General features: G+C 43.0%; 1 protein-coding gene across 1 annotated transcript in view; it reads left to right on the top strand.

Moving 5' to 3' along the window:
- Positions 1–17,856, top strand: part of itfg1 (integrin alpha FG-GAP repeat containing 1) — a 425,532-nt gene that overhangs the window by 34,303 nt on the left and 373,373 nt on the right. Inside the window, exons 2-4 of the mRNA XM_072518195.1 lie at positions 4,403–4,481; positions 4,784–4,920; positions 6,282–6,339. Of these exons, the coding sequence (XP_072374296.1) occupies positions 4,403–4,481; positions 4,784–4,920; positions 6,282–6,339 (274 nt within the window). The remainder of the gene's footprint in view (positions 1–4,402; positions 4,482–4,783; positions 4,921–6,281; positions 6,340–17,856) is intronic.

The following is a 17,856-nucleotide window of genomic DNA, read 5'->3' as shown; positions in this document are numbered from 1 at the left end:
CAGGTATGCGGTACATACTCGTGCGACTCGGCCAACGTTGCCTACCTCATACGCTGCAGGAAAGGATGTCCCGAAGCGTGGTACATTGGCGAGACCATGCAGACGCTGCGACAACGAATGAACGGACATCGCGCAACAATCACCAGGCAGGAATGTTCCCTTCCAGTCGGGGAACACTTCAGCAGTCAAGGGCATTCAGCCTCTGATCTCCGGGTAAGCGTTCTCCAAGGCGGCCTTCAGGACCCGCGACAACGCAGAATCGCCGAGCAGAAACTTATAGCCAAGTTCCGCACACATGAGTGCGGCCTCAACCGGGACCTGGGATTCATGTCGCATTACATTCATCCCCCACCATCTGTTCTGCGAAATCCTACCAACTGTCCTGGCTTGACACAATTCACACCTCTTTAACCTGGGGTTACCCCATCTCTGGGTCTGTAAAGATTTAATCACCTGCTAATGGTCGCATTCCAAGCATTGTTTGGCATCTTTGAATCTGTCTATATATGTGTTTCTGGAACATATCTCTTCATTCACCTGAGGAAGGAGCAGCGCTCCGAAAGCTAGTGACATCGAAACAAACCTGTTGGACTTTAACCTGGTGTTGTAAGACTTTGTACTGTGCTCACCCCAGTCCAACGCCGGCATCTCCACATCATCTCATAATTTTGTAAACCTCTATCGGGCCGCCCCTCGGCCTCCGTCTTTCCAGTGAAAATAATCCTATTTTATTCAACCTCTCTTCATAGCCAACACTCTCGAAACCAGGCAACATCCTGGTGAATTTTCTTTGCACTCTCTCCAAAGCTTCCAAGTCCTTCTGATAAGTGACCAGAACTACACGCAACATTCCAAATGCTGCCTAACCAAGGTTTTATATAGCTGCAACATGATTTCGCAGCTCCTGTAATTAATGCCCTGGCTGATGAATGCAAGCATGCCATTATGCCTTCTTAATCATCTTGGCACCTGTGTTACTACTTTTGGGGAACCGTGAACCTACACACAGGTTCGTCTGCATGTTAATGTTTCTAAGGTTCTGCCATTTACAGTATAATTCATAGCTTGATTTGAATAAAGTTACAAACTTGATGACTGTCGTTATTGGCCATCTAAGATTTTGGGTATTATTTAAAATTAAGAGTTATGGCGAGTTGTTTTTTGAACTGTGCAGTCCTTTGGTGTAGGTACACCCACAGTGCTGTTAGGAAGGAAGTTCTAGGATTTTGATCCAGCACAGGTGAATGAGCAGCAATATATTTCCAAGTCAGGATGGTAAGTGACTCGGAGGGGAACCTCTAGGTGGCGGTGTTCCCATGTGTCTGCTGCCTTGTCGTTCTAGATGGAAGTGATTGTGGATTTGGAAGGACTGCCAATGGAACCTTGGTGAGTTGCTTCAATGCATCTTGCAGATGATACATTCTGCCGTTACTGTTCGTTGGTAATGGAGGGAGTGAGTGTTTGCGGGAGGCAAGTAGGCTGCTTGATCCTGTATCGTTTCAAGCTTCTTGAGTGTTGTTGGAGCTGCACTCATCCAGGCAAGAGGGAAAAATTCCATCACACTCCTGACTTGTGCCTTGTAGGTGGTGGAAAGGCTTTGGACTACATTTGGACATGCACTGCTTCAGTATCTGAGGAGTCGCAAATGGTACTAAACATCAGTGAACATCCTCATTTCTGCAATCTCCACAACCATCTTTCTTTATGCCAGATATGACTCCAACCAGTGGCATGTTTCCCCCCCTGATTCTCATTGGCTTCAGATTTGCTAGGCCTCCTTGGTGCCATACTCGGTAAAATGCTACCTTGATGTCAAGGGCAGTCCTCTCACCTCACCTCTGGCATTCATCTCTTCTTGTCCACGTTTGAACCAAGGCTACATTGAGATCCGGAGCTGAGTGGTTGTGGCAGAACCCAAACTAAACGTCAGTGAGCAGGTTATTGTGAAGCAAATGACACTTGATAGCGCTGTTGATGACTCCTTCCATCACTTTCCTGATGATACTGATGTCACAGTAATTGGCTGGGTTGGATTTGTCTTGTGTACAGGACATACCTGATCAATTTTCCACATTGCCAGGTAGATGCCAGTGTTGTAGTTGTACTGAAACAGCTTGGCTAGGGGGTGCGACAGGTTCTGGAGCACAAGTCTTCGGTTAATTGCTGGAATATTGTCAGGACCCATAACCTTTGCAGTATCCAGTGCCTTCAGCTGTTGCTTAATATCCTCTGGGGTGAATTGAATTGGCTGAAGACTGATATCTGTGATGCTGGAGAAGACCGATGGATTATCCATTCAACACTTCTAACGAAAGATTGTTGCAAATGCTTCAGCCTAATCTTTTGCATTTAAATCCATCATTGAGGATGTGGATATTTTTGAAACCACCTTCATTGAGTTGTTTAATTATTCATGACTTGATGTAGCAGCACTGCAGAATGTAGATCTGATACGTTGATTGTGGAATCACTTAACTCTGTCCATTACTTGCTGCTTGTGTTGTTGGGCATGCAAACAGTCCTATGTTGTAGCTTCACAAGGTTGACTCCTCATTTTAGGTATGCCCGGTGTTGATCCTGGCATGCCGTCCTGCACTCTTAATTGAACCAGGGGTGTTTCCCTGGCTTGATGGTAATCGAGTGGGAGATATGCCAGGCCATGAGGTTACAGATTGTGGTTGAGTACAATTCTGATGCTGTTGATGGCCCACAGTGCTTCATGGATACCCAGTCTATCCCCTTTAGCACGCTGGTCGTGACACACAACACTTCCTCCCAGTAAAACAATCTGAATCCTTTTTATCACTGGCAATTAAACCACCTAGGCTTGTTGTCATGTTGACTCCAGCACAGGTCACGTGCCACCTTTCATCTACTCTACATTTAGAACGACAGTCCCAAATTGTAATGATATTTTACACCTCACAATTGTATCAGTATGTATAAATTATATGGTTTGCCCTTGGGCAAACTTCACTTTTTAAAGACGCAAAAGAAAGGGATTGGCAGCCACTGAGAAGGATTATAAAAGATTTCAGGAAATCATCAATAGATTTGGGGAATGGATGGATATGTGTGAATACAATTTAATATACAAAAGTGACTTCATATATTTTAGCATTTTAAAAAAAGTTAATGCACTGTTACTATTGATTAAATGACGGATTCAGCATTTTCCCAATGGCATTTGTCAGGATGACTGGCCAATAGTTTCCTGCCTCCTTTCTTGAATGGGTTTGTTACATTTGCTATTTTCCAGTCCTCAGATATCCAGAATCTCAAGAATTTTGGAAGAATACAATCAATGCATTCTCTATTTCTGAAACCACTTATTTTAGACTCTAGAAACAGGCCTTCATATCTAGGAGACTTGTCTGCCTTTCGTCCCATTAGCTTGTCTAATATTTTTCCTATGGTGATTCTTTGAAATTCTTCCCTCCCTCCCCCCCTCTCTCTCTCTCTCTCTCTCTCTCTCCCCACCCCCCATTTGTTTGCTATAATTAGGAGGGTTTTTTTACTGTCAAGGTAGGGACAAAATATTTGTTCAAAATCTCTGCCATTTTTTTGTTTATAACTCCTAATGCCCATTATTAATTTCCCAGTGTTGCCCTCTTTCTCCACCTATTTTCTTCCTTCATATATAGTTGTAGAAGTACTTAATATCTATTTTCATATTTCCTGCATTTCTTGTTAGCTGTCGACGTGTGGAATGATTTGGCAGTGGACCTAGTTCATGCTGAGACCTTTGCATCTTTTGAGGAAAAATAGGTGATTATCGTATTCGAAGGAAGATGCAGGAATGTAAGGAGAGAACTAGGCAGTGGAAATCATTCTGGATTGCTCTCACAAAAAGCCAGTACAAACACAATGATCCCATTGACCCCATTCTGTGCTGGAAACAGAAATGGTTGCACAGTTAAAGATTTACCTTTTGAAAAATATACGAAGTATTTACTTCTAATAGATTGCACTTGTTTCCCAATTGCTATTCAATACAGTCTGGAATAATTTGATAGTGATTTGTGAATATATTTCTGCAAAAAGGAGCACATTATTCTTTGGATCATCCATATAATTTCTCAAGGTACTGAAAATATTTTTGGTTTTCAATTGAATCATTCGGGTGCCGTCTGATCCCAGGAAATTACAATCCTCCAGGACGAAACACCTTCACAAGTTTCAATTTACATATGACCTCCGAGCAATTCACCACCATGAATCAGTACTACATGCTGAGTACAAGAGGTATAGAAAACTGTGATGATCATAGTCTCTCTGCTTGTATAATCCTATAGGAGAGCAACTTTTTAAAGAAGAAAATCGTATTCCGTTGTAATGTATTAAATATCGGATGTACTAACTGTGTTCGGCTTTCTTAAATTTTCTTTTTAATTTTTTTCAGACAATCAGCTAATAATCTTGTTGGCTGACTTAAAGACACCCTACTTTAAACCAATGCCAAAAGTGGTGTTACAGTGGAGGTGAGTAGCTATTTTTCAGTGCCTCTCTTGCTTTTATATACTTTTAAAGTACAGTAGTCGACTGTGCAGAGTCTACACGTTTTCCCCATGTCTGCGCACGTTTCCTCCCACAAGTCCCGAAAGACGTGCTTGTTAGGTGAATTAGATGTTCTGATTTCTCCCTCGGTGTACCCGAACAGGTGCCGGAGTGTGGCAATGAGGGGATTTTCACAGTAACTTCATTGCAGTGTTAATGTAAGCCTACATGTGATAATAATAAAGATTATTATAAAAACATTTTTCTGTCCTTTTATTTCTTTCAGTGAGCTAGTGATTACCAATGTGGCACCAGGGGACTATGATGGAGACTCACAAATGGATGTCCTTCTCAGTCTTCAATCTAAGAAGTTCAATGACAATACAACCATTGTTATCTTCTGGGGAAATAATCAAACATTGGGTAAACCGATGCTTATCTACTTAGATTTTATGTTGTCAAAGTTATACTGTTCTTCCAATACGAACCCTTCATATTTCCTTCTGTTTGCTGAGAGGAAAAGACTGATATGAGGGAGGTTTACCCATTATGAAATTATTTCTAAAAGCGTGTTTTTGGAGTATACCTCCGATAGTAATTGGTCTAAAAGATTGAATTACATAATAGCCCAAATCTTCTGGTCTACGGATCATCATTGATGTAATCAAAGATGCCTTTCAGGATCCTGTGGAAATCCTGATGCACTGACCTCCGGGGGAATTGCCCGGGAAGTTGGACTTCGGATAAATAATTCTCCTGCTCCCTGGGACTCTCCGTTAATTCTTCCAACTCTGAGCTAGTGTCCCGCTTTGGACAATTCTGTGGGACTTAGCTGAATAGAGCCATAGAGGTTTGCAGCATGAAAACAGGCCCGTCGGCCCAACTTGTCCATGCCGCCCAGTTTTTACCACTAAGCTAGTCTCAATTTCCCGCATTTGGCCCATCGGCCTTGGTTTAATATCTTGGGCAAAAAAAAGAAGCTGCAATTGTACACCATTCCCTCTGCACTGCACGAAGTGTCCTTCTCGATTTTGTGCTCAAGTCCTTGGAGTGGATCTTGAAGCTGTAACCTTCTGAAGGCAATATATTTCTCAGCCAGCATTGATAAAACAGATTACATGCAGCATAGTAGCACAGTGGTTAGCACTGTTGCTTCACAGCTCCAGGGTCCCAGGTTCGATTCCCGACTTGGGTCACTGTCTGTGTGGAGTCTGCACATTCTCCCTGTGCCTGCGTGGGTTACCTCCTGGTGCTCCGGTTTCCTCCAGAAAGACGCGCTGTTAGGTAATTTGGACATTCCGAATTCTCCTTCTGTGTACTCGAATAGACGCCAGAATGTGGTGACTCGGGGCTTTTCACAGTAACTTCATTGCAGTGTTAATGTAAGCCTACTTGTGACAGTAAAGATTGTTATTATCTCATTGCAGTTCCTGGGACCTTGTGCGTGCCCTTTTTTAACTTTATTTTTATTTTTAAAAACTTGATTGGTTGTAAAGCAATGAGATGCTCTGAGATCTTGAAAGATGCTACTGAAAAAAATGTTCTTTATTTATCAAGATTTTAGAAATATAATACCACTGATGCCAGGGATCCATAGAATGTCACTGCACCTATTCTTCTGGCAGTGGACCATGATAATTATTTTTAACTTTCTGATTTTATACCATTGAAAACTTGTATAATTGTTAATTTCTAGTGCATCATGTTAAAACTCTATATTTAGTATTGTGCAAGAGTTTTCCAATTGCTAGTTGCATGTAAATTAATTGTGTTTTTTTTCTCAGATCCAAATCTTTTTACCATTTTAAAGCACAGCTTTTTGGATGAACCATTGGTGCTGGAGTAAGTATTTTCAGTCTTAACCTGTATTTGAATATGTGAGTCTATATAATAAATAGCATCATTTGATCTCTGCTAGTTCAGGGTTTTTCGAAGTGCGGGTCGTGAGCCGCGGGTTGGTCTTGGGAGGATATTGGAAGGATTGCCATGTTTCCAAAACAAGAATTTCTTCTTGATATGCCTATCAGTCGGTAATGGCATTTAAAATGAGAACCGCTGCATAATCAGCCTGACAGTCTTCAACCGTAAGCTGTAACAATGAGCAGGTCAGGGCACGCTGCACGTACACTTGGTGCTAAGCGCCCTGTAAGTACATTGTTTTTGGCAAAAAATCACTTGGGACGCGAGCTTCTTTCACTTTCAAGCAAGGCAAGAGAACCCTGAACATTGATTGTTTTGTTACAAGGAAGAGATGGGCAGAGACACAAATAGGCAGTGTATTGACTGGCCAGGATCTCCCATCGGAATCTGCTGTAGAGAGCTGCTCAGGAGAATTCATGACAGGACAGAGCAGTGCTAGTGTTAGCTCTGTTAGTGTACAGAGCTCCAGGTCCCCTGATGAACAGCCTACAAAGAAGAAACTTAAATCGGGAACAAAGCAGTATAAAGATGATTTCTCGAAGTTAGGCTTTGTTAATTGAGCCAATGCAAATCTTGGGTTCAAAGCCTATGTGTGTTATATTCAAGGAAGTACTGACAAATGAAAGTTTAAAACCTTAAAACTGTAAAGGCATCTGAAGACTAAGCATGGAGAGCTCGAGAACAAACTCTTGATTTTTTAAAAATAAAAGATGTGGAGAGAACTGAAATCATCAGCTGAAGCTATTAGCAGGAATGTAACATTGACTGACAAAACACAATTAAGGTCCTGCATGGTAGCTTACCGTATAGCTATAAAGAAAATGCTCAACACTGTAGCAGAGAGATTGATTCTCCCGGCAACATTAGACATGGCTCGAATGGTCCTAGATGAAAAGTCAGTTGAAAAACTGATATGCATCTTGCTTAGTGATAACAGTGGCTTGCCTAATGTTGGGTATGTTTGGTATGGTTTCGTTGAGGATTTGCTGTGCTGTTTGACATTACCAACCAAAATGACTGGTGCACAGATCTTTGAAGTGTTGAATAGTGATGTGGCTCGAAAGTGCAGGATCGACTGGGTTCATTGCAGTCTAATCGCAAGCGAGGGGGCAACAAATATGACTGGGAAAAACAGCAGAGTTATAAGGATTAAGGAGGCAGCTGGTCAGGACATTGTTTGGAATCATTGCGTTATTCACTGCGAGGCAGGGGCATCGAAAGGATTTCCATCTGATCTTGAAGTGGTATTGAAAGGAATTGTGAAAGTGGTGAATTTCATTAAATTCAGCTCACCTGGACAGCACGGTGGCGGTGGTTAGCACTGCTGTCTCACGGCGCCTAGGACCCACACTCAATCCCGGCCCCGGGTCACTGTCTCTGTGGAGTTTGCACATTGTCCCCTTGTCTGCGTGGGTCTCGCCCCCAAAACTCAAAAAGATGTACAGGGTAGGTCAATTGGCCGCGCTAAATTGCCCCTTAATTGGAAAAAAGAATTAAGCACTCTAAATTTATAGTAAATAAATGCAGCACACTGAATATCAGGCTTTGAGGCTCTGTGTTCCGATATGGGCTGAGCACACACAATTATTGTTCCACACGAGTGACGTTGGCTGTCAAGGGGTCAGGTGCTTGGCAGAGTTTACGAACTGAGGTATGAAATCTATGCTATCCTTGAGAAGTTGCCCCATCTAGCTGATTTGTTTGGTGGTGAAAGTTGGATGCGAAGTCTGTCTTGCCTTGCAGACATCTTTTCAATTCTAAACAAACTGAACCTCAAATTACAAAGGAAAGATGATGATTGCTTTCAGCACTGCGAAGAAAGAAATGTTTTCCAAAAGTCATTGAAAGTTTGACAAGTATGAGTAAAAACCAAAACTACTACATGTTCCCCACACTGCTACGGCACATCGAAGAAAACGGTTATAGTCAGGAAACTCGCAATAGACTGACGAGCCTTATTCAGTTGGATCTGGCTGCGCTGATCAACAGTTTTTGTCGCTACTTTCCAGAGGAGAAGCTTCAGATTTTGAAAGAGAAGAATTGGGTGAAAAATCCTGAGTATGAGACCCCAGAGTCGGTGATTAATTTACAGCTGACTCCAAATGAAGGACTGAGCTGCTGCATTTGACCTGTGATAGCACATTAAAAAACATGCCACAAATGTCACGACACCCTGGCTGGTGCGTGGTCAATTCTAGTCCCATTTGACCCGGAGTTGCAACACCGGTGAAGTTAGATTTTCTTTAAGATACCCAAGGTCCTTGTCTGAGCCCAATAAATTGCAGTCACCAGGTTTGTAACTTTAACGCAAGTAACCTTTTATTATGTACAGTGCTATAATTAATCCTAACTACCGCTGCTCTCTGTACACACTCTTGGGCAGTCCTTCAGCGTCAAGGATAACTTGCTTCCACTCGGAGGTGGGTTCTGGGGTGGCTGAGTAGTCCGATCCTGGATCCGCAAACTCTGCAACAGGTTTGGCGGGTGGTGCTTGATGAGGTGGGTGGGAAGATCTGTAGCTCACTGGGCTAAATCGCTGGCTTTTAAAGCAGACCAAGGCAGGCCAGCAGCACGGTTCAATTCCCATACCAGCCTCCCCGAACAGGCGCCGGAATGTGGCGACTAGGGGCTTTTCACAGTAACTTCATTGAAGCCTACTCGTGACAATAAGCGATTTTCATTTCATTTCATTTGGCACTCCCCTTCCGCTATTTACACTTGGCATCTGTGTTCTCCATCCTGCGGGGCTCAAGGTGATTGGCGCCTATATTCTCTCTCCGTCTCTCTGTCTCTCTCTCTCTCTGTGTCTCTCTCTCTCTCTCGCTGTATATCTCTCGCTCTCTCTCTCTGTACATCTCTCGCTCTCTCTCTCTCTGTATCTCTCTCTCTTTCCCTGCCTCTCTCTCTCTTTCTCTGCCTCTCTCTCTCGCTCTCTCTCTGTCTGTCTCTCTCTGTCTCTCTCTCTTTGTCTCTCTCTCTCTCTCTCTCTCTCTCTTTCTCTTGTCTCTCTCTCTTGTCTCTCTCTCTCTCTCTCTCTCTCTCTCTCTCTCTCTCTCTCTCTCTCTGTCTCTCTCTGTCTCTCTCTGTCTCTCTCTCTCTGTCTCTCTCTCTCTCTGTCTCTCTCTCTCTCTCTGTCTCTCTCTCTCTCTCGCTCTCTGTATCTCTCTCTCTCTCTCTGCATCTCTCTCTATCTGTCGATCCATCCGTCCATGTCTCTTTAATGTTCAGCTTTTGTTTTGATACTTCTTCCTTCTAGGCTTAAGGTGATTTTGTCTGGAAAGGTTGTCCCCTTTCTCTGCAGACGCAGCATCATTCCAACGTCACAGTAAAGGATGGGCCGGGCACTCACTACTTTCAGAGCAATAAAGCAATTTTTGCACTTCACTAAACTGGCGAGAGAGAGAGAGAGAGCGTTCCCACTTTGCCCAGTTCTCTCTGAAAGCATCATGCAGCACCCACTCACTGATCATTGTCAAGCAGAACATTGTCCCTGGTCAACCCACTGGATTCCAGTTAGCCACTCAAAAAGAAGAACACCAAAACCAGCTCCTTAAAATTCACCCGGTGCCAAGTAGCCTGGCCTCTCTCTCCAAAAACAAAACCTGGGAACACAGTGGCCTGGCAAGCAGGCTGTTTCAACTGAGTTTTCTGCTTCAAAACACATCCCAATTATGGGTCCACGGACCAAAAATAACAAAACAAAATAATTGGGAGCAAAGGAAATAAACTGGAAAGACTCTTGCACAAGTCAATGAGGTTGCCAGAATTCTGGAGCAGAAGCTCCCAGGAGTGACCAGTGTTAGTAAAGCAAGCATTTTGTTGTTATTGCCCTTCATGACAACATACATGTGTGAGGTTGGATTTTCCATTCTCACAAACATAAAGAAGGCAGAAAGGAATCAGCTGAACGCTGCACCTGATATGCGCATTGCCTTCTCCTGTGAACCTGATTGGACATAGATCATGAGGACAAAGCAGGCTCACATGTCACATTAGAACATAGAATCCTTACAAAGCAGAAGGAGGCCATTTGACCCGTTGAATCTTCGCTGACACTCTGAAAGAGTATTCTGCCTCGGCCCACTCTGCCGCCCTATCCCCGAAACCCCGCGCATTGGTCATGGCCAATCCACCTAACCTGCACATTTTTGGACTATGGGAGGAAACGGGAGCACTTGGAGGAAACCCATGCAGATACAGGGAAAACGTGCAAACTCCACACAGATAGTCACCCAAGGCCGGAATCAAACCAGGATCCCTGCAGCTATGATGCAGCAGTGCTAACCACTATGCCGCCTTAAAGGCAAGCGAACATGGCATGTGTCACGAGGTTTGGCCGGCATGGGTCCCGACGATCGGCCAGTTGGCAAGTGTGAGTCCTTGGAACAAAAATTGGAAAACACTGTACTAGCTAACTTGTTCGATCCAGAAATGATGCAAGTTATTTCTTCTTGCCACCCCTTACTAATTTGCCTTGTTGGAAAATAGTAACTCAACTCTACTTGTCAAAATACTGGAATATGTTTTTAAAAACTTAGTTTATTACCAGTTAAACAAGTGTCATCAGTTCTAGTGACTTTTTGTTTTTCTCTCAATTGGAATTAATGTTGTGATGCATTTTTCCAGAGACCAAAAGTAATACTGAGTAATTCTTTGGGGGAAGAGGGGTGGATTTATCTACTGGGAATTTTTTTTTTCATTATCAAGACCTACAAGGTAACAAAAAGTAAAACAAAATGGAAACTTCAAAAAATGATGAAAATATCCACATATCCCTTCTCCAAAATGTTTTCGGATTAATGTCTCAAATACAAAGACCAGGAGTTTTTATTCACATAGATTCTTCTTGCCTTTTGGTTATCTTCCAGTACTTCACTATCTTACTAACCGAGGTATTTTCACGAGTATTGCTGATCTTTTTGGTTTGGGGAGCACCAATGTAAGAACCGCTGGTCATTGTGTGGTATGTTTACTTGCTGACCATTCAGGGCAACCTTTTATTCCGTTTTGGGATGATTACATGAAATTTAAGCAATGTGAAAGAGACCTAAAACAGAAAATGGTGTGAAAAATAACTTGATCAAAGAGTCGAGGAATGACTAGAGGTGGGGGGGGGGTTCTTCTCACTGATTTTGTTTTGAATCCCTTGATTCATTACATTGAGCCTGAAAATGAAGTAGCATTGCCTTTCTGTGAGTAAAATTATTCAACCCTGAGACTGCTGAAAAACAACTTTAGAAATTATGGAGATGGTAACCGTTTGAAATGTAATTAGTTCCGAACATCTTGAACGACAATTTGACTGCTCCTTTAATATCCTTTCCGGCGATCATTTTTATTTTGAATGTAGTTGCTTTTAACTTTTGTATATGTTGCAAAATTGTTTGTAAATCTTCACACCACTCTCTCACAGTAAGAGTAGCACCAAATTTGAAAACATTGAATTGCCTGTTCAAATGTTGGCGCTAGATCAGTGTTTTTCAAACTTCTTATCCCAGGACCCACTTTTGCTAACCAGCCGATCTTCGTGCAATCAGGACTACCATGGGAATGTCACAAGCAGCCGTGCAACAGCCCTCCTGACATTCTGCATGGGTCACGAGCCATACTTTGAAATGCCCTGCTCTAAATTGTCCAGTTGTAACTTGTTACTTATCATATTGATATGCACATTTGTTGCTCAACTTTTAGGCTGTACTCTAAATTTAAATCCTTACTCTTCTCTTTCCCCCTTTCAAAAAGTTATTAACTTGTGTTCGACACTCTGGGCTAGTGAGTGGGAAATTCCAGCCCCACTTTACCCGGAGCTGCAACACAATTGAAATTAACAATTAATTCTTGGAGAAATCCAAAGACTTTGGTTTCCGGCTGCCCAATAACTACAGTCACCAGGTGTGTTAATGTAAGCACAATTAGTTTTTAATACCAACAATAACAACTATGAGTAAATAGGCAGCAAATAAAACTGGTTAATGATTATTTAGTTCCTAAATCTCCCCACCCCCACCCACCCCCTCCCCCAAACACTTTAACTCGCCCCACCTTCTATAGGCACGCGCACAAGACAGACTAACTGAGGGGAAAGAGGGCTGTAAAGGAAAATATACAAAAAGTAAAAGGCATAAAAGTCTCTTTTTCAGATGAATGTCTTCCAGTACACTTGAGTTCAGTCTAGACCTTCAGTTGGAAGTTTTTGCTTTCAGTATGTAACAGTTTTCACTGTAGATTCATCCAGCTCGTAAAATCTCTCAGCAGGTTCAGAAGATAGCAGGGAGGCAGCATTTCTGGAGAAGCAGAGACCGACAGCAGCTCACAGCTCCTTCTGTCAGTATCCAGGACCCAACTGTCCGTTCCTGGGTTCTTTGAAAACCATCCCACGCGGGTAGGACCTATTCAGTGCCTGCCGCCGGGCAGAATACGGTCTTTGGTCAATTCATTGGCCACCAGCCAACCAATCGAATCGGATGCCCTCGACATAGTGAAATAAATGTGAAATACAGAAATCAACAGGGAGGGCCCTTACACTTGCACATAGATTGCATACCATCTTTATTTTAAAAGAGGTATGCCATGTATGTGAATTCATAAAACATAAATATTGCTTCTGACTCATGTGTTTGAGTGGGCAATTGCTCGTCATCTTTGCCAACAGAAAGTAAACCAGAGGTAGCATCCCAAAATTTTGTGAAATTATTGGTTGAGCAGCAAGTTAGGTTTTGTTCTCATCATCAAAAAGACTATGTTTGTATTTTTGTTATACACCGAGTTATTGCTAAGTTGTAAAATAAACATTCTGGAAGTTGGCATGTTGATACTCATATGGGCTTGTATTCAATGTATTCTGGGAGTGAGGGAAATATAATTTGAAAATTGCAGGCTGTTCAAAAGGCTAACTTCAGTTGCGGTAGACATTTTTTTTAATGAATGTATATTTTCTATATCTTATTGATAGTTATTTTCATAACAAATTTCAAAAGACCAAATGCCAACTGAAGAAATGTTTAAAAGTACAGTGCAGATAATAAATATGATTCAAGAGTACTTTAGTTTATTTAAATTGCTAAATGGCAAAATTTGGCAGTTATTTACAGTCTCAAGTAACTTTTATTTTCGACTGGGGCAGCACGGCGGTGCAGTGATTAGCACTGCTGCCTACACCGCTGAGGACTCTGGTTCGATACCGGGTCTGGGTCACTGTGTAAAGTTTGCACATTCTCTCCGTGTCTGCATGGGTTTCACCCCCACAACCCAAAGATGTGCAGGTTAGGTGGATTTGCCATGCTAAATTGCCCCTTAATTGGAAATACATAATTGGGTACTCTATTTTTAAAAAATAACTTTTATTTTTGATTACAGAAATGAAAGTTAACCTCTGAACACTAGTAGAGCTTTGATGTGCTCTCTTTCTGTAGGACGGTTTGCATTAGTTCAAAAATAATATTCAAACCAGTTAGCTTTTTCCTCCTCTGACTGAAGTGTTTCCTGTTCCTCATTTGAATCAATACATACCTCTGTTTGCTCCGGACTTGCCAATATTCATTCTAAGTTTATTGTAGTGATCATCATCCACACTTTATGTAATACTACTTTTTTTTTTAAACTGATCGCTAACTTAAAAACCTTTGTATGCCTTTATCACTATAGTGTATCCCACATCGGACCCCTTTTGAAGTGTTTTAATTGAATTATAGCCCTGATTTCTCTTAATTATAAGTGATGTTTATGCTAGCTATGGGTGTGTGAATACTGCGGTTTGCCAGGTATATTTGTAGCAAAATTACAAAAGACTCACTGATCTTAACACAGTGGTAAGTCAGATCTGATAAATTTAAGTTATTGAAAGAAGAAACTGATGAATAATTGGCTATTTTTCTAATCTATATCGCTGGATAAAGCCAGTCAAGTATTTTGTGCCTTGTTAAATTTAATGACCTGATTAAATCAAGGTAGTATGATTTCATTGTTACAGGGCATTTGCATCAATCAATAAAATCTCACACATGAACACGAGCATCATGCACTGCCAGTCTTGTATTGTCACATCAATGCCAGCTGCATTTCTATGTTTAAAATTAACTGAAGGCCATTTCAATTCTCGCTTTAGTCTCCTTTGTGTTCTAGAAGGCAAATTGCAAATCAGTAAATTTGCTCAAGTTCACAATCACATTTAATGGGGATAATATTAAGAAAATAAGAGAAGTAGTGATTTTTTTTTTTTACATGGTGTTGAAAAAGAACTGTAACAGAAGTTGAGGCTGAGGCAATAAGACACAAATTGATGGATTGTAATAAATCATGGTGACATTCAGAATATTCTGGTAATAGAAAACTTAAATGGAAAACTTATATATTTGTGGTGTGGTAATTCAAATAATGGGCATGTTTGACATACAACGGATCTTTGGGACCCTGCAGTATGCTTAATTTAATCATTAAGTGTAGTTACTGTTGCAATTTAGGAAACATGGCAGCCAAATTCCACATTGCAAGGTCCCACAAACAGCGATATAATAATGATCAGATCATCTGTTCGGTGTTGTTGGTTGACGGATAATTATTGACAACAGGAAAATTCCCCTTCTACACCTTGAAATATTATCATGGAATCTTTTACATCCACATAGGTGCGCAGACAGGGCCCCTGTTTAATCCATCAACCAAATGACCTACAACAATATGGTATTCAGACCTTCAGTATTGCCGTTGGATATAAGCCTAAATTTTTTTTTTTTAAATAATATTTTATTGAAAATTTTTGGTCAACCAACACAGTACATTGTGCATCCTTTACACAACATTGTAACAATACAGATAATAATTACCTTTTTTAAATTTAAACAAAAACAACAACAAATAAATAAATATTAAATAACAAAAAATAAAAACTAGCCCTAATTGGCAACTGCCTTGTCTCAGGCCACACCCCCCCCCCCATTCCCCCCCCCCCCCCCCCCAAGTCCTGGGCCGCTGCTGCTGCCTTCTTTGTTCTCCCCTATCTATCTTTCCGCAAGATATTCGACGAACGGTTGCCACCGCCTAGTAAACCCTTAAGCCGACCCCCTTAGGACGAACTTAATCCGCTCTAACTTTATGAACCCCGCCATATCATTTATCCAGGTCTCCACCCCGGGGGCTTGGCTTCTTTCCACATTAGCAATATTCTGCGCCGGGCTACTAGGGACACAAAGGCCAAAACATCGGCCTCTTTCGCCTCCTGCACTCCCGGCTCTTGTGCAACCCCAAATATAGCCAACCCCCAGCTTGGTTCGACCCGGACTCCTACTACTTTCGAAAGCACCTTTGTCACCCCCATCCAAAACCCCTGTAGTGCCGGGCATGACCAAAACATATGGGTATGATTCGCTGGGCTTCTCGAGCACCTCGCACACCTATCCTCCACCCCAAAAAATTTACTGAGCCGTGTTCCAGTCATATGTGCCCTGTGTAATACCTTAAACTGAATCAGGCTTAGCCTGGCGCACGAGGACGACGAGTTTACCCTGTTTAGGGCATCTGCCCACATCCCCTCCTCAATCTCCTCCCCTAGCTCTTCTTCCCATTTCCCTTTTAGTTCATCCATCATAGTCTCCCCTTCGTCTCTCATTTCCCTATATATATCCGACACCTTACCGTCCCCCACCCATTTCTTTGAGATGACTCTGTCCTGCACCTCTTGTGTCGGGAGCTGCGGGAATTCCCTCACCTGCTGCCTCGCAAAAGCCCTCAATTGCATGTACCTGAATGCATTCCCTTGGGGCAACCCATATTTCTCGGTCAGCGCTCCCAGACTCGCAAACTTCCCATCCACAAATAGATCTTTCAATTGCGTTATACCTGCTCTTTGCCACATTCCATATCCCCCATCCATTCCCCCCGGGGCAAACCTATGGTTGTTTCTTATCGGGGACCCCCCCAGTGCTCCGGTCTTTCCCCTATGTCGTCTCCACTGTCCCCAAATCTTCAGTGTAGCTACCACCACCGGACTCGTGGTATAGTTCCTTGGTGAGAACGGCAATGGGGCTGTCACCATAGCCTGCAGGCTGGTCCCCCTACAGGACGCCCTCTCTAATCTCTTCCACGCCGCTCCTTCCTCCTCTCCCATCCACTTACTCACCATTGAAATATTAGCGGCCCAATAATACTCACTTAGGCTCGGTATTGCCAGCCCCCCCCCTATCCCTACTACGCTGTAAGAATCCCTTCCTCACTCTCGGAGTCTTCCCGGCCCAAACAAAACCCATGATACTCTTTTCTATCCTTTTGAAAAAAGCCTTCGTGATCACCACCGGGAGACACTGAAACACAAAAAGGAATCTCGGGAGGACCACCATCTTAACCGCCTGCACCCTCCCTGCCATTGACAATGCTACCATATCCCATCTCTTGAAATCTTCCTCCATCTGTTCCACCAACCGCGTCAAATTTAGCCTGTGCAATGTGCCCCAATTCTTAGCTATCTGGATCCCCAGGTAACAAAAGTCTCTTGTTACCTTCCTCAACGGTAGGTCTTCTATTTCTCTACTCTGCTCCCCTGGATGCACCACAAACAGCTCACTCTTTCCCATGTTCAATTTATACCCTGAAAAATCCCCAAACTCCCCAAGTATCCGCATTATTTCTGGCATCCCCTCCGCTGGATCCGCCACATATAGTAGCAGATCATCCGCATATAAAGATACCCGGTGTTCTTCTCCTCCCCTAAGTATTCCCCTCCATCCCTTGGACCCTCTCAGCGCTATCGCCAGGGGCTCAATCGCCAGTGCAAACAGTAATGGGGACAGAGGACATCCCTGCCTTGTCCCTCTATGGAGCCGAAAATATGCCGATCCCCGTCCATTCGTGACCACACTCGCCACTGGGGCCCTATACAACAGCTGCACCCATCTAACATACCCCTCTCCGAACCCAAATCTCCTCAACACCTCCCACAGATAATCCCACTCCACTCTATCAAATGCTTTCTCGGCATCCATCGCCACTACTATCTCCGTTTCACCCTCTGGTGGGGCCATCATCATGACCCCTAACAACCTCCGTATGTTCGTGTTCAGCTGTCTCCCCTTCACAAACCCAGTTTGGTCCTCATGAACCACCCCCGGGACACATTCCTCTATTCTCATTGCCATTACCTTGGCCAAGACCTTGGCATCTACATTGAGGAGGGAGATTGGTCTGTAGGACCCGCATTGTAGCGGATCCTTTTCCTTCTTTAAAAGAAGCGATATCGTTGCTTCTGACATAGTCGGGGGCAGTTGTCCCCTTTCCTTTGCCTCGTTGAAGGTCCTCGTCAGTAGCGGGGCGAGCAAGTCCAAATATTTTCTGTAAAATTCAACTGGGAATCCGTCCGGTCCCGGGGCCTTTCCCGTCTGCATGTTCCTAATTCCTTTCACCACTTCTTCTACCGTGATCTGTGCTCCCAATCCCATCCTTTCCTGCTCT

Source organism: Scyliorhinus torazame, chromosome 10 (genome assembly GCF_047496885.1).
Source record: "Scyliorhinus torazame isolate Kashiwa2021f chromosome 10, sScyTor2.1, whole genome shotgun sequence".
Classification (NCBI taxonomy): Eukaryota; Metazoa; Chordata; class Chondrichthyes; order Carcharhiniformes; family Scyliorhinidae; genus Scyliorhinus; species Scyliorhinus torazame.
Note: the sequence above shows the minus strand (reverse complement) of the source record. Positions and strands in the feature narration are given on the sequence as shown.